Source organism: Engystomops pustulosus, chromosome 3 (genome assembly GCF_040894005.1).
Source record: "Engystomops pustulosus chromosome 3, aEngPut4.maternal, whole genome shotgun sequence".
NCBI lineage: Eukaryota > Metazoa > Chordata > Amphibia > Anura > Leptodactylidae > Engystomops > Engystomops pustulosus.
The window spans coordinates 75,375,100-75,389,188 of record NC_092413.1 but is presented as its reverse complement, the minus strand read 5'-3'; the positions used below and the strand labels follow the sequence as shown (position 1 = coordinate 75,389,188).

General features: G+C 40.8%; 1 protein-coding gene across 3 annotated transcripts in view; it reads left to right on the top strand.

Moving 5' to 3' along the window:
* Positions 1-14,089, top strand: part of LYST (lysosomal trafficking regulator) — a 511,246-nt gene that overhangs the window by 320,375 nt on the left and 176,782 nt on the right. For all 3 annotated transcript variants that reach the window (XM_072141114.1, XM_072141113.1, XM_072141115.1), the window contains exon 31: positions 10,974-11,050. In XM_072141114.1, coding sequence (XP_071997215.1) covers positions 10,974-11,050 — 77 coding nt within the window. The remainder of the gene's footprint in view (positions 1-10,973; positions 11,051-14,089) is intronic.

Below are 14,089 nucleotides of genomic sequence, written 5' to 3'. Positions count from 1 at the left end.
GCCACGTGTGACCGTAGCCTTACATGTGGATTTTTTTATCCTGAAATCTACCATTTAGAAAAGCTAGCATCTGGCATGGGCCTTGGCCCGATCACAATTTCGTTTCCAGTGCATGTGATCAGTAACCTGCAGCTGGTGTCTTGCATATAAACAATACAAAACACCTGGTGCGGGTTACCGCGCATGTTAAAATGGAAATTAAATTGCAATCAAGCTGAGGCCCTCCCCTAATGCAAGCATTGTGTTTATGTAACACAGTACTAATGCAACATGTACATGCGCCCTAAGGGTGATGTCAGGCGTGGCGCTTTGTCTGCGCACGCAAACGCAGACAAAGCCGCGCCCCCCCGGGGCAGCCCGATCGCATCGGCTTTTCTATGGAAACGCCTGCGGTCGGGAACGAGCCGCCGGTGTTTTGCATTAAATTAACGGAAAAAAACTGTGGGGCGCAGCTTTGTCTGCGTTTGCAAGCGCAGACAAAGCGCCACGTCTGGCATCACCCTAAGCCTCTATTCCCACAAACTGATGCTATATCTGGGCCAGGACCCATGCGTATCATACAGCAAAAAATTTCCGTCCTAATGCAGTGTCAGGGTTCAGGGTCTGTGGACCACTACAGGAGATGGTACAGATGGGCAGTATTTATTAAAAGAACTGAGGAGGCAGTATATACACCCCCTTGTATATATGAAATGGAAGGGGTTGCTGTTGCTGACCTGCCGCGCACATGAAGATAGAAGAGGAGCTGTCGGAATGATGAGTACTCCGTTTTTTTGGGGTTTTTTTACAGGCAACCTATACGCTACAGGGGACTGGCTACATACTTCAATGGGCTGGCAGGCTATATACATCATGGGGCTGGCAGGCTATACCCTACAAGGGAGCTAGCAGGGTATATACTACAGGGGGCTAACAGTCTACATACTACAGGGGGCTGGCAGGCTATATTCTACAGAGGGCTGGCAGGGTATATACAAGAGGAGCCAGCAGGCTTTATACTGGGGACCCTGAGACCAATGCATTTCCCACCCTTGGATTATACTTGAGTCAATAGGTTTTCCCAGTTTTTGGTGGTAAATTTAGGTACCTTGGCTTATACTGGGTTGAGCGTATACTCAAGTATATACGGTACACCTTGCTTAATTCTCCAAGGGGTGTTCTTTCCAAAATAGTGTCACTTGTTGGGATCTCCACTGTTTTGTACCACTAGGGCTCTCCAAATGCATCCTGACATGTTTAACCCCTTAACACTGAAGCCAATTTTCACCTTCCTGACACGGCCCATTTTTTCGAATCTGCCCTGTGTCACTATAAGTGGTTATAACTTTAGAACGCTTTAACATATCCAAGTGATTTTGAAATTGTTTTCTCGTGACACATTGTACTTCATGTTAGTTACAAAATTTTGGTGGTATGTTTTGTATTTATTTATGAGAAAATCAGATATTTGGTGAAAATGTGGAAAAATTCTCAATTTTTGAAATTCAAAATATTCTACTTTTTCCACACATGAGTCATAGCACAAGAAAACATAATAACTAACAGTCACCAAATGTCTACTTTATACCTCCTTATACTCTCATTCTTGTAAGATGTTATGGGGCTTTGAACGTCAGGTGCAATTTTTAAACATTTTCATTAAAAAAGCAAAATCCTGCTATTGAGGGACCTGCTCAGGTTTGAAGTCACTTTTAGAGGCCTAAATAAAAGTAAAACCCCATAAATTACCACATTATAGAAACTACACCCCTCAACGTACGTAAAACAACTTTTATGAATTTTGTTAACCTTTTAATTGGTTTACAGGAGTTAAAACAAAATCGGATGCAATTTTGAAATTATTTTTTATTTTACTAAATTAATGTGTTTTTCATAAAATGTACAAATTCTCAGTGGATAAAATACCAAAACGCTCCACAAAATTTGATACCCAATCTCTAGAGTGGATGCTATATGTTATACATGGGATAGAGGAGAATAGGGGTTAATAATCACTTGTAGAGGAAAGAAAGAAAAAGCTATTTATCTAGACGCCCTGAACAGGGTCTAAATGAATACTGAAAATTACTGAACACTGGGCTAATAGCGATACACAGACCTGTGTGCTCCTACCTCTCTACCCTACCCCAATCCTAAAAATTCCCCCTCCCTTGTTGTCTTCCCTTGTCTGTGTGAGAATCAGAGTGAATGGCTGAACAGACACTGCACCCATGTATAGGAAATAGGATAAAGAGATAAAAATGTCAAGTGGCACGGCCGCCTTTCCTTGATATATTTTAAAACAAAAATACTGAGCCAAAATACTTATGTAATGTTCTCTTACAAATATTTTAAACTTAGAAAATAAAAGTTAAATTTTAGTTAGCACAAAAAGGGTTAAATTGTCCTTTTGGCATTTTTTGTTATGTTTCTAAAAAGTGTCATTTGTAGGCCTTATAAAGTCACTTCTAACTAAATTGACCCACCGCTTTTTCGTTATTGGGGCCATGTGAAGGCATTTTTTTTGCAGGATGAGATTATTTTTCCAGTGTTACCATTTTGGGGTTGGTATCCCTTATTGTTAAAAATTTTGGAACTTTTTTTTGAGGGCAGGAGTAGAAAAGCATCATCACATGGCCCCAATACTGTACTGGATTTTTAACTTTTTTTGTTTTGTGTTCACCGTATAGCCTAATAATCATGTTATCTTTATTCTATGGGTCAATATGATACGGGGATACCATACATGAATATATTTTGTCAAATAAAACTCTAATGTAGGAAAAATCTATCATTTTTCGCCGTCTTCCAAGTGGCAGAACATTTTTGTTTTTTTTGGCCATTGAGCTGGTTGATGGCTTGTTTTTTGCGGGACATGTACTTTGCAACATTATCATTCTGGAGTACTTATGGCTGACACTGTCCCTTTAAGATGACGTCACAGACACCATGTTTCAGGCAGTGCCTACAGGCAGCTCTGGGGTTCTGATCTTACCCCAGGGCTGCCATAACGCTGTTTTCGGGGCGCCAATCGTGGGGGAAAGACCCCCACAAAGGCAAGTTAAATGACACGGTCGCATTGACCCCGCCATTTAATGTGTAAGACACCCATGATTGGAGCCAACTCCAACCAAGGTTGTTACACTGGGGTGTCAGCTATTAGTTTCAACCGCCACCCCGTGTATCCCGATGCCGGTTCAGCTCAGATCTTGAGCTGAACCGGCATTAGCTCTGCGTCCGATATATCGGACGCTGAGCGCTAAGTCACTGCACTCAGCATCCGATATATCGAACGCAGAGCTCTAAGGTGTTAAAGTCTCACTTGTTATGAAAAAAAAAAAAGTAAAAATTGTTATGATATGTAAAGCTTTTCCAGAGATATTATCATTAAAATAAGCGCATAGCAGAACGTCAAAAATGTACCTGGACATTCGGGCACTAATGACCATTGGTCACAAAGGGTTAATAGTTTTTGGCAGTGCAAATATATACAGTACAAGTTGAAAGAGGTGAATGGTTTAATATGGATAATAGTTTGGAGCAAAGATCGAGCTGGATAATGGACCTCTGCCATGATCTAAAATTACAATAGAGTAAGTTGGCTATGATTAATATAGTATAATTGGCAGCAAATGAAGCCAGCTTGACCATCTAGATACTTGATAGTTGTATCATCAGAACAGTTGGAAAATATCAGAATGGAAATTTGTGTTAATTGTAAAAGTGAACACACTTAAACCCGTCATGCAAAATAACCCCCCTAATGTAAATAGATTTTCATAAACTGCCATTAGAGAGCATTGCCTCTATCCCTTTATAGTGCCTCTACATGCCTGTAAACTTAAGCAATGAGGTCCTAAAGCTGTATGCAAATGACCTTTGAAATGTCCAATGAGTCATTAGCATATTCAAGCTGTCCAGCTTATTCATGAGTGGGAGGCACAGCCACACCCCCAGTGCTTGACTGACAGCCTGTATAATGAAGTGAGGCTGTATAATGATGTGCTTCCTGGTGCTGGTGGCCACACCCCCTGCAGCCTGTGTGTGCATGTGTGTGTTTAGGAGAGATACAGCAGCTCCAGGCAGCCATGTTACAGCAGAACATGTCAGGTACTTGTGTAGCTGATGTCTGTGTCTCTGTGTATTAGGAGGTTGCAGCATGTCAGCGGATGCAGCACACACACTAGCAATGCTTTACTATACATTACACACAGACATGAGCAGGGGGAGGAGAGTTGAGGGGGAACGGGAGTGACATCACTGCCTCATTTACATAATAAAGAATAGATGATTTTATAATGATTAATGTATGAAATGACTAGATAAAGACTGTGATGGATCCTTGTGAGCTGCTCCAACAGGTAGTAGTGACAGGACTAGTGACACAGACCTGATGACAGGTGTCCTTTAAAATTTCTAAATAAATGTCAAAACTGCCATTGGCAGAAAAATTATGCCCATATCCAGATAATTGGTTTAAAACATAACTTTTATCACTACCAACATCATAATAAGAAATATGAATAATAATAGGAAAATAGTGGTGCTATAATGTGTTCAAGGGATACCAATTAAATTAAAAACACAGTGAACAGTATACCACGAGCTCTGTCAGTATCACCAGAGTAGATCATGTGTTTTCAGAGGGTGACAACGCGCTCTATGTGGAGGTTTGGAATAAGGTTTTTTGTCACACTGTCAGGTGTGGCAGACTGTGTAAGAAAGCTGCTGCGTCCTCTGGTATTCAGGGTGTGAGGCCCGAGAAGTTTGCAAGCGGTTATTTGTCTTTTAACCAGTATTTTGGTCGCGCTGCTTATGACAAAGATATAGGAACTTGACAGTTATCACACGTATCAATGTGAATTTTTTGAAGTGGTACAAGAATTTATTACAACAATATTTTTTAGAAACAAAAGTCTTTAGTTAAAATTATTTGTAAAAGTGGACTACGCGTTTCGGGGCGGGATTGGCCCCTTCTTCAGGTCCAGATGTTTCTGTAACGGGTAGAGATAATAATTTCACATAATGTTTTGAGGATTTCACAATGGAAATATACAGTATTGTTAAACATAATGTATACACAATGTTGCTGGAGAAAACAGTAACAGCCTTTTTTCAGTATACAAGTGGTAGTCTTAAAATAGTGGGTGTTCCAAAAAGACAGAATAAAACATATATATAAAAGGTTCTGAGTGGATCAATAAAAATTCATAAAATACATAAAATTCATAGATGATACATAGAAGTTTTTTATAAAATAGCGATATGGAGCCAAGTTGAAGGTTATAAATTTAAAGATTAAATTCTTTGAAAGTACAGTTAAATCAAAACGGTTGGACCAGAATGTAGTACTAACCTCTCTGTGCTAGGAGGATATTTACAGACTTTTAGCTGATTGCTCTAGAAGAGAGATGTTGTGTGTTAGGGACGTCCGAGAGGGGGATATGTGGTGGTAAAACGATATTAGGATATAAAAATGTGAAAGGGACTAACCTCTTGTGCTGGAATATAGTGGGGATATCTAAGCCTCTGAGGACCTATATTTAGAATGATCCCGCGAGACTGAAACATAAGGGAGTCCGTAATGAATAAAAAGTTACCATAATATGGGGATATGGAGGCTAATGGAGACTTACTCAGTGTCTTGTCTGTTCCTGCCGGCAGCAGATGCGTGAATGATCGCTGCTGATAGTGTATGACGGCTTTTTATAGCGGTGAAGGGGGAGAGTGCATGCGCAATGCAATCAGAATGTACTGCGCGTGCGCCAAAAATTATGGCGCGTGCGCCAAAAATTATGGCGCGTGCGCCAAAAATTATACGTGGAGAAGGATCAGACAGAGGTTCGGGGAATGTTGCGAGGAGGAATGTCCAAAAATTTAAATAAGATTTATTCCCTGGTAATGGTCAAATGTAAATACGCTGAGTGTTTTTGACCTCCAAGGTGTATTCAATGAAAAAATATATCAAATTCTTTCTATAGTTTCATTAAGACCAAATGGACTCATGGTGTTAAGTTTAAAGATCCAGTAATTCTCCCTCTTTATAAGTTGATCTTGTCTATTAGGGAAATGTTTTGGAATCTGTTCTATAATGCTTGCCTTAACTTGGGAGAAGTCTTTGTCATGATGGAACTTAAAGTGTCTAGAGACGCTGTGTAGTAGGTACCCTGCTTTAGTCTTACTGCGGTGTGTGTTAATGCGCTCCCTAAAAGGTTGTGTTGTGCGGCCAACATATTGAAGGGAGCAGGGACATTCTAATAGATAAATAACATGATCGGAGGAACAGTTGACAAATGATTGTATTGAGAATGTCTCAGATGTAGTATGAGACGTAAAGGTTTGTGCCTTATGTTGCATGATCGTGCATGTCAGGCATCTTGGGCTATTGCACCTAAAAGAGCCTTTTACTGCTGGGAACAAGGTGTTGTGTTGGAGATTAGTGGTGGCGTTTTTTGTAGTAAAACGTAACTTTGTGGGTGCCAAAAATGTTTTTAGAGTTGGAGCTCGTTTGAATGTGAGCATGGGGTTCTTGGCAAGGGTCTTTGCCAAGTAGGGATCTTGCTGGAGTATTGGCCAATGTTTGTTTAGAATTGATTTTTGGCGCACGCGCAGTACATTCTGATTGCATTGCGCATGCACTCTCCCCCTTCACCGCTATAAAAAGCCGTCATACACTATCAGCAGCGATCATTCACGCATCTGCTGCCGGCAGGAACAGACAAGACACTGAGTAAGTCTCCATTAGCCTCCATATCCCCATATTATGGTAACTTTTTATTCATTACGGACTCCCTTATGTTTCAGTCTCGCGGGATCATTCTAAATATAGGTCCTCAGAGGCTTAGATATCCCCACTATATTCCAGCACAAGAGGTTAGTCCCTTTCACATTTTTATATCCTAATATCGTTTTACCACCACATATCCCCCTCTCGGACGTCCCTAACACACAACATCTCTCTTCTAGAGCAATCAGCTAAAAGTCTGTAAATATCCTCCTAGCACAGAGAGGTTAGTACTACATTCTGGTCCAACCGTTTTGATTTAACTGTACTTTCAAAGAATTTAATCTTTAAATTTATAACCTTCAACTTGGCTCCATATCGCTATTTTATAAAAAACTTCTATGTATCATCTATGAATTTTATGTATTTTATGAATTTTTATTGATCCACTCAGAACCTTTTATATATATGTTTTATTCTGTCTTTTTGGAACACCCACTATTTTAAGACTACCACTTGTATACTGAAAAAAGGCTGTTACTGTTTTCTCCAGCAACATTGTGTATACATTATGTTTAACAATACTGTATATTTCCATTGTGAAATCCTCAAAACATTATGTGAAATTATTATCTCTACCCGTTACAGAAACATCTGGACCTGAAGAAGGGGCCAATCCCGCCCCGAAACGCGTAGTCCACTTTTACAAATAATTTTAACTAAAGACTTTTGTTTCTAAAAAATATTGTTGTAATAAATTCTTGTACCACTTCAAAAAATTCACATTGATACGTGTGATAACTGTCAAGTTCCTATATCTTTGTCATAAGCAGCGCGACCAAAATACTGGTTAAAAGACAAATAACCGCTTGCAGAGTAGATCATATAAGAGTAGTTTTTGTATGTCCTCAGGTTAGAATATGTTATTATAGGAGCTCCGATATATGTGTATATAGTTATTATGGGTGGTGTATATAGCAATAATAGGAATGTGTATATGGTAATTATGGGTGGTGTATATAGCAATATTAGGAATGTGTATATAGTAATTATGGGTGGTGTATATAGCAATATTAGGAATGTGTATATAGTTGTTATTGGGGGATTGTATATATTTATTATGGGGGGTGTATATAGAAATAATAGGAATGTGTATATAGTTATTATGGGGGGTGTATATCACAATAATAGGAATATGTATATGGTTATTATTGGGGGATTGTATATATTTATTATGGGGGAGTGTATATAGCAATAATATGAATCTGTATATAGTTATAGTGGGTGTGTATATAGTTATATGGGGACTGTATATAATAGGGGGTGTGTATATAGTTATAGGGGGGCTGTATATAGTTATAGGGAGTGTGTATATAGTTGTTATAGGGGGTGTATATAGTTATTATAGGGGGCTGTATCTAGTTATAGGGGGATCAAATATAGTTATTATAGGGGGTTTGTATAGGAGGACTGTATATAGTTATTATAGGGGTGCATATAGTTATTATATGGGTCTTTATATAGTGATTGCTGGGGGAGCTGTATACGGTGATTGCTGGGGGAGCTGTATACAATGATTGCTGGGGGAGCTGTATACAGTGATTGCTGGGGGAGCTGTATACAGTGATTGCTGGGGGAGCTGTATACAGTGATTGCTGGGGGAGCTGTATACAGTGATTGCTGGGGGAGCTGTATACAGTGATTGCTGGGGGAGCTGTATACAGTGATTGCTGGGGGAGCTGTATACAGTGATTGCTGGGGGAGCTGTATACAGTGATTGCTGGGGGAGCTGTATACAGTGATTGCTGGGGGAGCTGTATACAGTGATTGCTGGGGGCTGGGTGTAGTGATTGCTGGTGGAGCTGTATACATTGATTGCTGGGGGAGCTGTATACAGTGATTGCTGGTGGAGCTGTATACAGTGATTGCTGGGGGAGCTGTATACAGTGATTGCTGGGGGAGCTGTATACAGTGATTGCTGGGGGAGCTGTATACAGTGATTGCTGGGGGAGCTGTATACAGTGATTGCTGGGGGAGCTGTATACAGTGATTGCTGGGGGAGCTGTATACAGTGATTGCTGGGGGAGCTGTATACAGTGATTGCTGGGGGAGCTGTATACAGTGATTGCTGGGGGAGCTGTATACAGTGATTGCTGGGGGAGCTGTATACAGTGATTGCTGGGGGAGCTGTATACAGTGATTGCTGGGGGAGCTGTATACAGTGATTGCTGGGGGAGCTGTATACAGTGATTGCTGGGGGTGCTGTATACAGTGATTGCTGGGGGAGCTGTATACAGTGATTTCTGGGGGAGCTGTATACAGTGAATGCTGGGGGAGCTGTATACAGTGATTGCTGGGGGAGCTGTATACAGTGGTTGCTGGGGGAGCTGTATACAGTGATTACTGGAGGAGCTGTATATAGTGATTGCTGGGGGAGCTGTATACAGTGGTTGCTTGGGGAGCTGTATACAGTGATTACTGGGGGAGCTGTATATACTGATTGCTGCGGGAGCTGTATACAGTGATTGCTGGGGGAGCTGTATATAGTGATTGCGGGGGGAGCTGTATATAGTGATTGCTGGGGGAGCTGTATATAGTGATTGCTGGGGGAGCTGTATATAGTGATTGCTGGGGAGCTGTATATAGTGATTGCTGGGGGAGCTGTATATAGTGGTGGCTGGGGGAGCTGTATACAGTGATTGCTGGGGGAGCTGTATACAGTGATTGCTGGGGGAGCTGTATACAGTGATTGCTGGGGGAGCTGTATACAGTGATTGCTGGGGGAGCTGTATACAGTGATTGCTGGGGGAGCTGTATACAGTGATTGCTGGGGGAGCTGTATACAGTGATTGCTGGGGGAGCTGTATACAGTGATTGCTGGGGGAGCTGTATACAGTGATTGCTGGGGGAGCTGTATACAGTGATTGCTGGGGGAGCTGTATACAGTGATTGCTGGGGGAGCTGTATATGGCTATTGCTGGGGAGTGGTATATAGCGATTGCTGTTCCCTGTCTGGACTACATTCAATGGGGGCCTCCACCATATTTTGCACCCAGGGGCCCCCACCAACCTTAATCCGGCCCTGGCATGGACATTGGCAAAACAATGCTAGGCTATACTCTCATTCAAAGTATTGAGGCACCTCATCCTAGCTCCTAACTGAGTAACGTGCATAACCATTGACCCTGACACTGAAAGAACTTACTTGGTATACAACACTGCTGATTAAAACACTAAATGTTTAGCCCCCCGGCATGTTTCACCAGTAAACTGGCTTCATCAGGGGGTAAGGGCTAACAGTGAATTCGGCGTGAGAATGCCCTAGCTATAAGTTAGTGTCCAGAGCACCAATGTTTGAAATACCTTAAACAATATTGTATTTTATTACACACCAGTCTAAAAAAAATACCATATAAAAATAATAATAAATAAAATAATAATAAATAATAAAATAAAAAAATACCCTAAAATTTTTTACAGAGTAAAGAAACATGTACATTCTCTCCTATATTTTTAGTAAAAGCTTGTAAACCATTACATATGTCCCATGCAGTTATGTGCCGGTAGATATATTTCATAAACATTTTTCAGAATGACCCTATAACATATAACCGAGAATTCACTCTTATATATTTATTAAAAGCTTGTAAACCATTACATATGTTCCATGCAATTATGTGGCATAAAAAATGTTCAGTATGACTCTATAACTTATAATCGGGAATTCATACAGCGCATGTCAATCTCTTACTGATGCGACAGAAAATAATGCCTAGAGCGCATGGCCAAGCAGGTTGGGCAGAGTGATCTGTGCATGACTGTGTACATAGTCAAAGAAAGGACGATAAAGTCTACCTGCGCATGCTCGCAGATTTAGCCGTCTGGATCGCAAGAACATATACAAAAACACAATTTTGTGTCCTTGCCCAGAGAAGGACAAAATGGTAAGATACCATTGAGTACATGTATAATATGTCTTCATGTAAGGATCGGCTTACAGTGTAGCAATCTTGCAGTTGCCAAATGTGAAAGTGTGGTGGCATCGGCTCTCAGTGCAGCAATCATGTATATTGTAAAAGGGAACATACTTCGGGCACCAAACAAAAGTAGAGATCATTTACTAAGGTTGCAAAGTTTATTTAAAAATTGTAATAATAAAAGTTTCAGCATAACTAGCTGAACATGATAAATGTTTTTGTGTGATTGAAATAAAACAAGTTTAGATGCCCAAATGGGATCAGTTTATATCTAAAAGTTTAATGTTTTCCAGGAACAGAGAAAACATGAAAATGAAGATCTTGCCAACAAAACAGCTTGGAAAAAAACGATTATAAATAACCAACAAAAGTAAGAAGATTTGTGTTTTTGATGGTTTTGTGTTTTTTTTTAATTTTTTAACCCCTAGGCGCACCTGGACGTTATAGTACTAGCGAGATACTTAGCGCACCAGGATGCACTATAACCTCCTGCTTCTGGCACTGGCTCACGAACGGAGCCAGTACCAGAAGCAGTGGCTGTCAGCTGTCTAGTACAGCTGACAGCGTGCTGTAACACTCGCGATCGGCACCGGCTCCGATCGCGGGTGTTAACCCCTTGCACGTCGTTGTCATGCATGACCGCTGCGTGTAAGGGTGTTTCTGCTGTGGATCGGATCCCCCGTGCCACTTACCGGGGGATCCGATCCTATTCTGGGCAGCCCCGAAGTCTGCCTAATGCTCCGGAGCTGCCTGATGTCCCTGCCAGTCAGATCCCTTCCGGGTCTGACTGTAAACTGTCTGAGCATGCGCCTGACTTAAGGCCAAAGAGGCCCGTAGGGGTTAAAGGAAATCCACCATGAAAATCAAGCATGATAAACTAGGGAGACTTGCACATAGATGCAGACACTGTGACAATCTTAAATGTGTTATCTATGACTTCTTTGCTTCTAAAGTCTTAAGATTCCCCTGCACTCCAAATGCCCTCAGCCTTCTCAGCAGGATCTTTCCTGTCAAATGAGTTTATGTTCTCTGCCCACTCCAGTTTATTATTGAGAAGGACGCCCAAGTACTGGTAGGACTTCACTGCCTCACTGCCTGCCCCCTGACCACAAGAAGGAGGATTGCACTTACGGAAGTCCACCATCATCTCCTTGGTCTTCCCAAGACCAGTATGTCAATGTGCTTGGTTTGCAATGTTTCATCCTGGTGGTAGATGTCCGTTATGCCTAGGTTGTTCTACATATGTATTGAAGCCCACCAGGGCATTCAATCATATAAACAACAGAGTTCATTTGGCATGTCATAGAATATTTGATGATAAAAGATTCTTTCGCAACAGGTACATTTTATAACTGTAAATTCAGACAAAATTTGTTGTTGGTGATATTTGGATTTACATAATTTTGTACTTTAAAGAATTGCAACGTCATTACAGACACATTACAGCTGATCAATGCAGCCTGGGACTAAAGTAAAGGATCCAGATTGCTTCACCAGAGGTCACAGTTTGCAGAAAGGTCTGTCTGTAACTAGGGGTCGTCTGTAAGTCAGGTGTTCTTAATCCGGGGACCGCCTGTTTATCTTTGTTTCTTGCTGAATTTTGTAATAGAATTCAGTACAAATTCAGATTTTGAAACAAGATCTTTTATCTTTGGTATCAGGCTGTCTTGTAACAAACACTTGTTGTTTTTCTTATAAGCCTTCTTTAAGATATTTTGTGGATAACCTTTTTCTAGGAAGCACTTTTTTTTTTTTTAAAATGGCTGCTTGAGATGTAAAGGTTGGTTCCTTGGTACAGTGTTTTTGCGCCCTCTTATGTTGACCGAAGGATATATTATTAATGGATTCTTAAAGTGGGATCTATTATAGTTCAAGTAATGTCCACATTTTTGAAAAAGGTGTATGTGATAATTTGTCCTACTTTTTTTTGTTTGTTTTAAAACTGTTTTTATTAGGTACAGATATATCATTACAGGCGTAGTAATCAGAGTTTTACCCATTTTACAATAAACATAACATTATAACATAATGATAACATATGGGGTATTGGGTAGTGGAAAGAGGGAAGGGGGGATCCTACTTTATTTTGTAGTTCTAGATCTAAAAATGTGGTTCTAGAATTGTTAAATTCCATTGTAAAAGAATACCCTCCAGTTGTTATAATTTAGATATTTCATGAAAGATATGGTTTCATTTCCATACCCTGTCCGTGTAAAGAACAGCTAATCTATATACCTTTTACATTTTTTAATATGATGTCTGAAGGTGTTCACATAAAACATCCAACGCAGGCCTTAAATGACTATAAAAGTATAGTAAATGTAAAAAAAAATGAGTGTAGTGAGAATTTAAACCCTTGAGGTGCTGGCCGAAATGTAATGATAAGTGAATGGTGCAAAGTAAAAATGGCATTTTTCTTTCAAATATTAATTTTTTTTGTGCAAAATATATTGTACCCAACTCATGCCACTGGAGACAATCACCCAAAAAAGGTCTTCAGGTACAGCTATACCTCATATGTGGCAATTATATACAGTCTTTGCACATGGTAGGGCTCAGAAGGGAAGGATCTTGGGGTTTTAACCAGAGAGGGAGTTTAGAATTACTGTATACACTCACCAGCCACTTTATTAGGTACACTATGCTAGTAACCGGTTGGACCCCCTTTTGCCTTCAGAACTGCCTCAATTCTTCATGGCATAGATTCAACTAGGTGGAAGCATTCCTCAGAGATTTTGGTCCATATTGACGTGATGGCATCACACAGTTGTCGCAGATTTGTCGGCTGCACATCCATGATGCGAATCTCCCGTTCCACCACATCCCAAAGATGCTCCATTGGATTGAGATCTGGTGACTGTGGAGGCCATTTGAGTACAGTGAACTCATTGTCATGTTCAAGAAACCAGTCTGAGATGATTCCAGCTTTGACGTGGCGCATTATCCTGCTGAAAGTAGCCATCAGATGTTGGGTACATTGTGGTCATAAAGGGATGGACATGGTCATCAACAATACTCAGGTAGGCTGTGGCGTTGCAACTATGCTCAATTGGTACCAAGGGGCCCAAAGAGTGCCAAGAAAATATTCCCCACAACATGACACCACCACCACCAGCCTGAACCGTTGATACAAGGCAGGATGGATCCATACTTTCATGTTGTTGACGCCAAATTCTGACCCTACCATCCGAATGTCGCAGCAGAAATCAAGACTCATCAGACCAGGCAACGTTTTTCCAAACTTCTACTGTCCAATTTCGATGAGTTTGTGCAAATTGTAGCCTCAGTTTCCTGTTCTTAGCTGAAAGGAGTGGCACCCGGTGTGGTCTTCTGCAGCTGTAGCCCATCTGCCTCAAAGGTCGACGTACTGTGCGTTCAGAGATGCTCTTCTGCCTACCTTAGTTGTAAC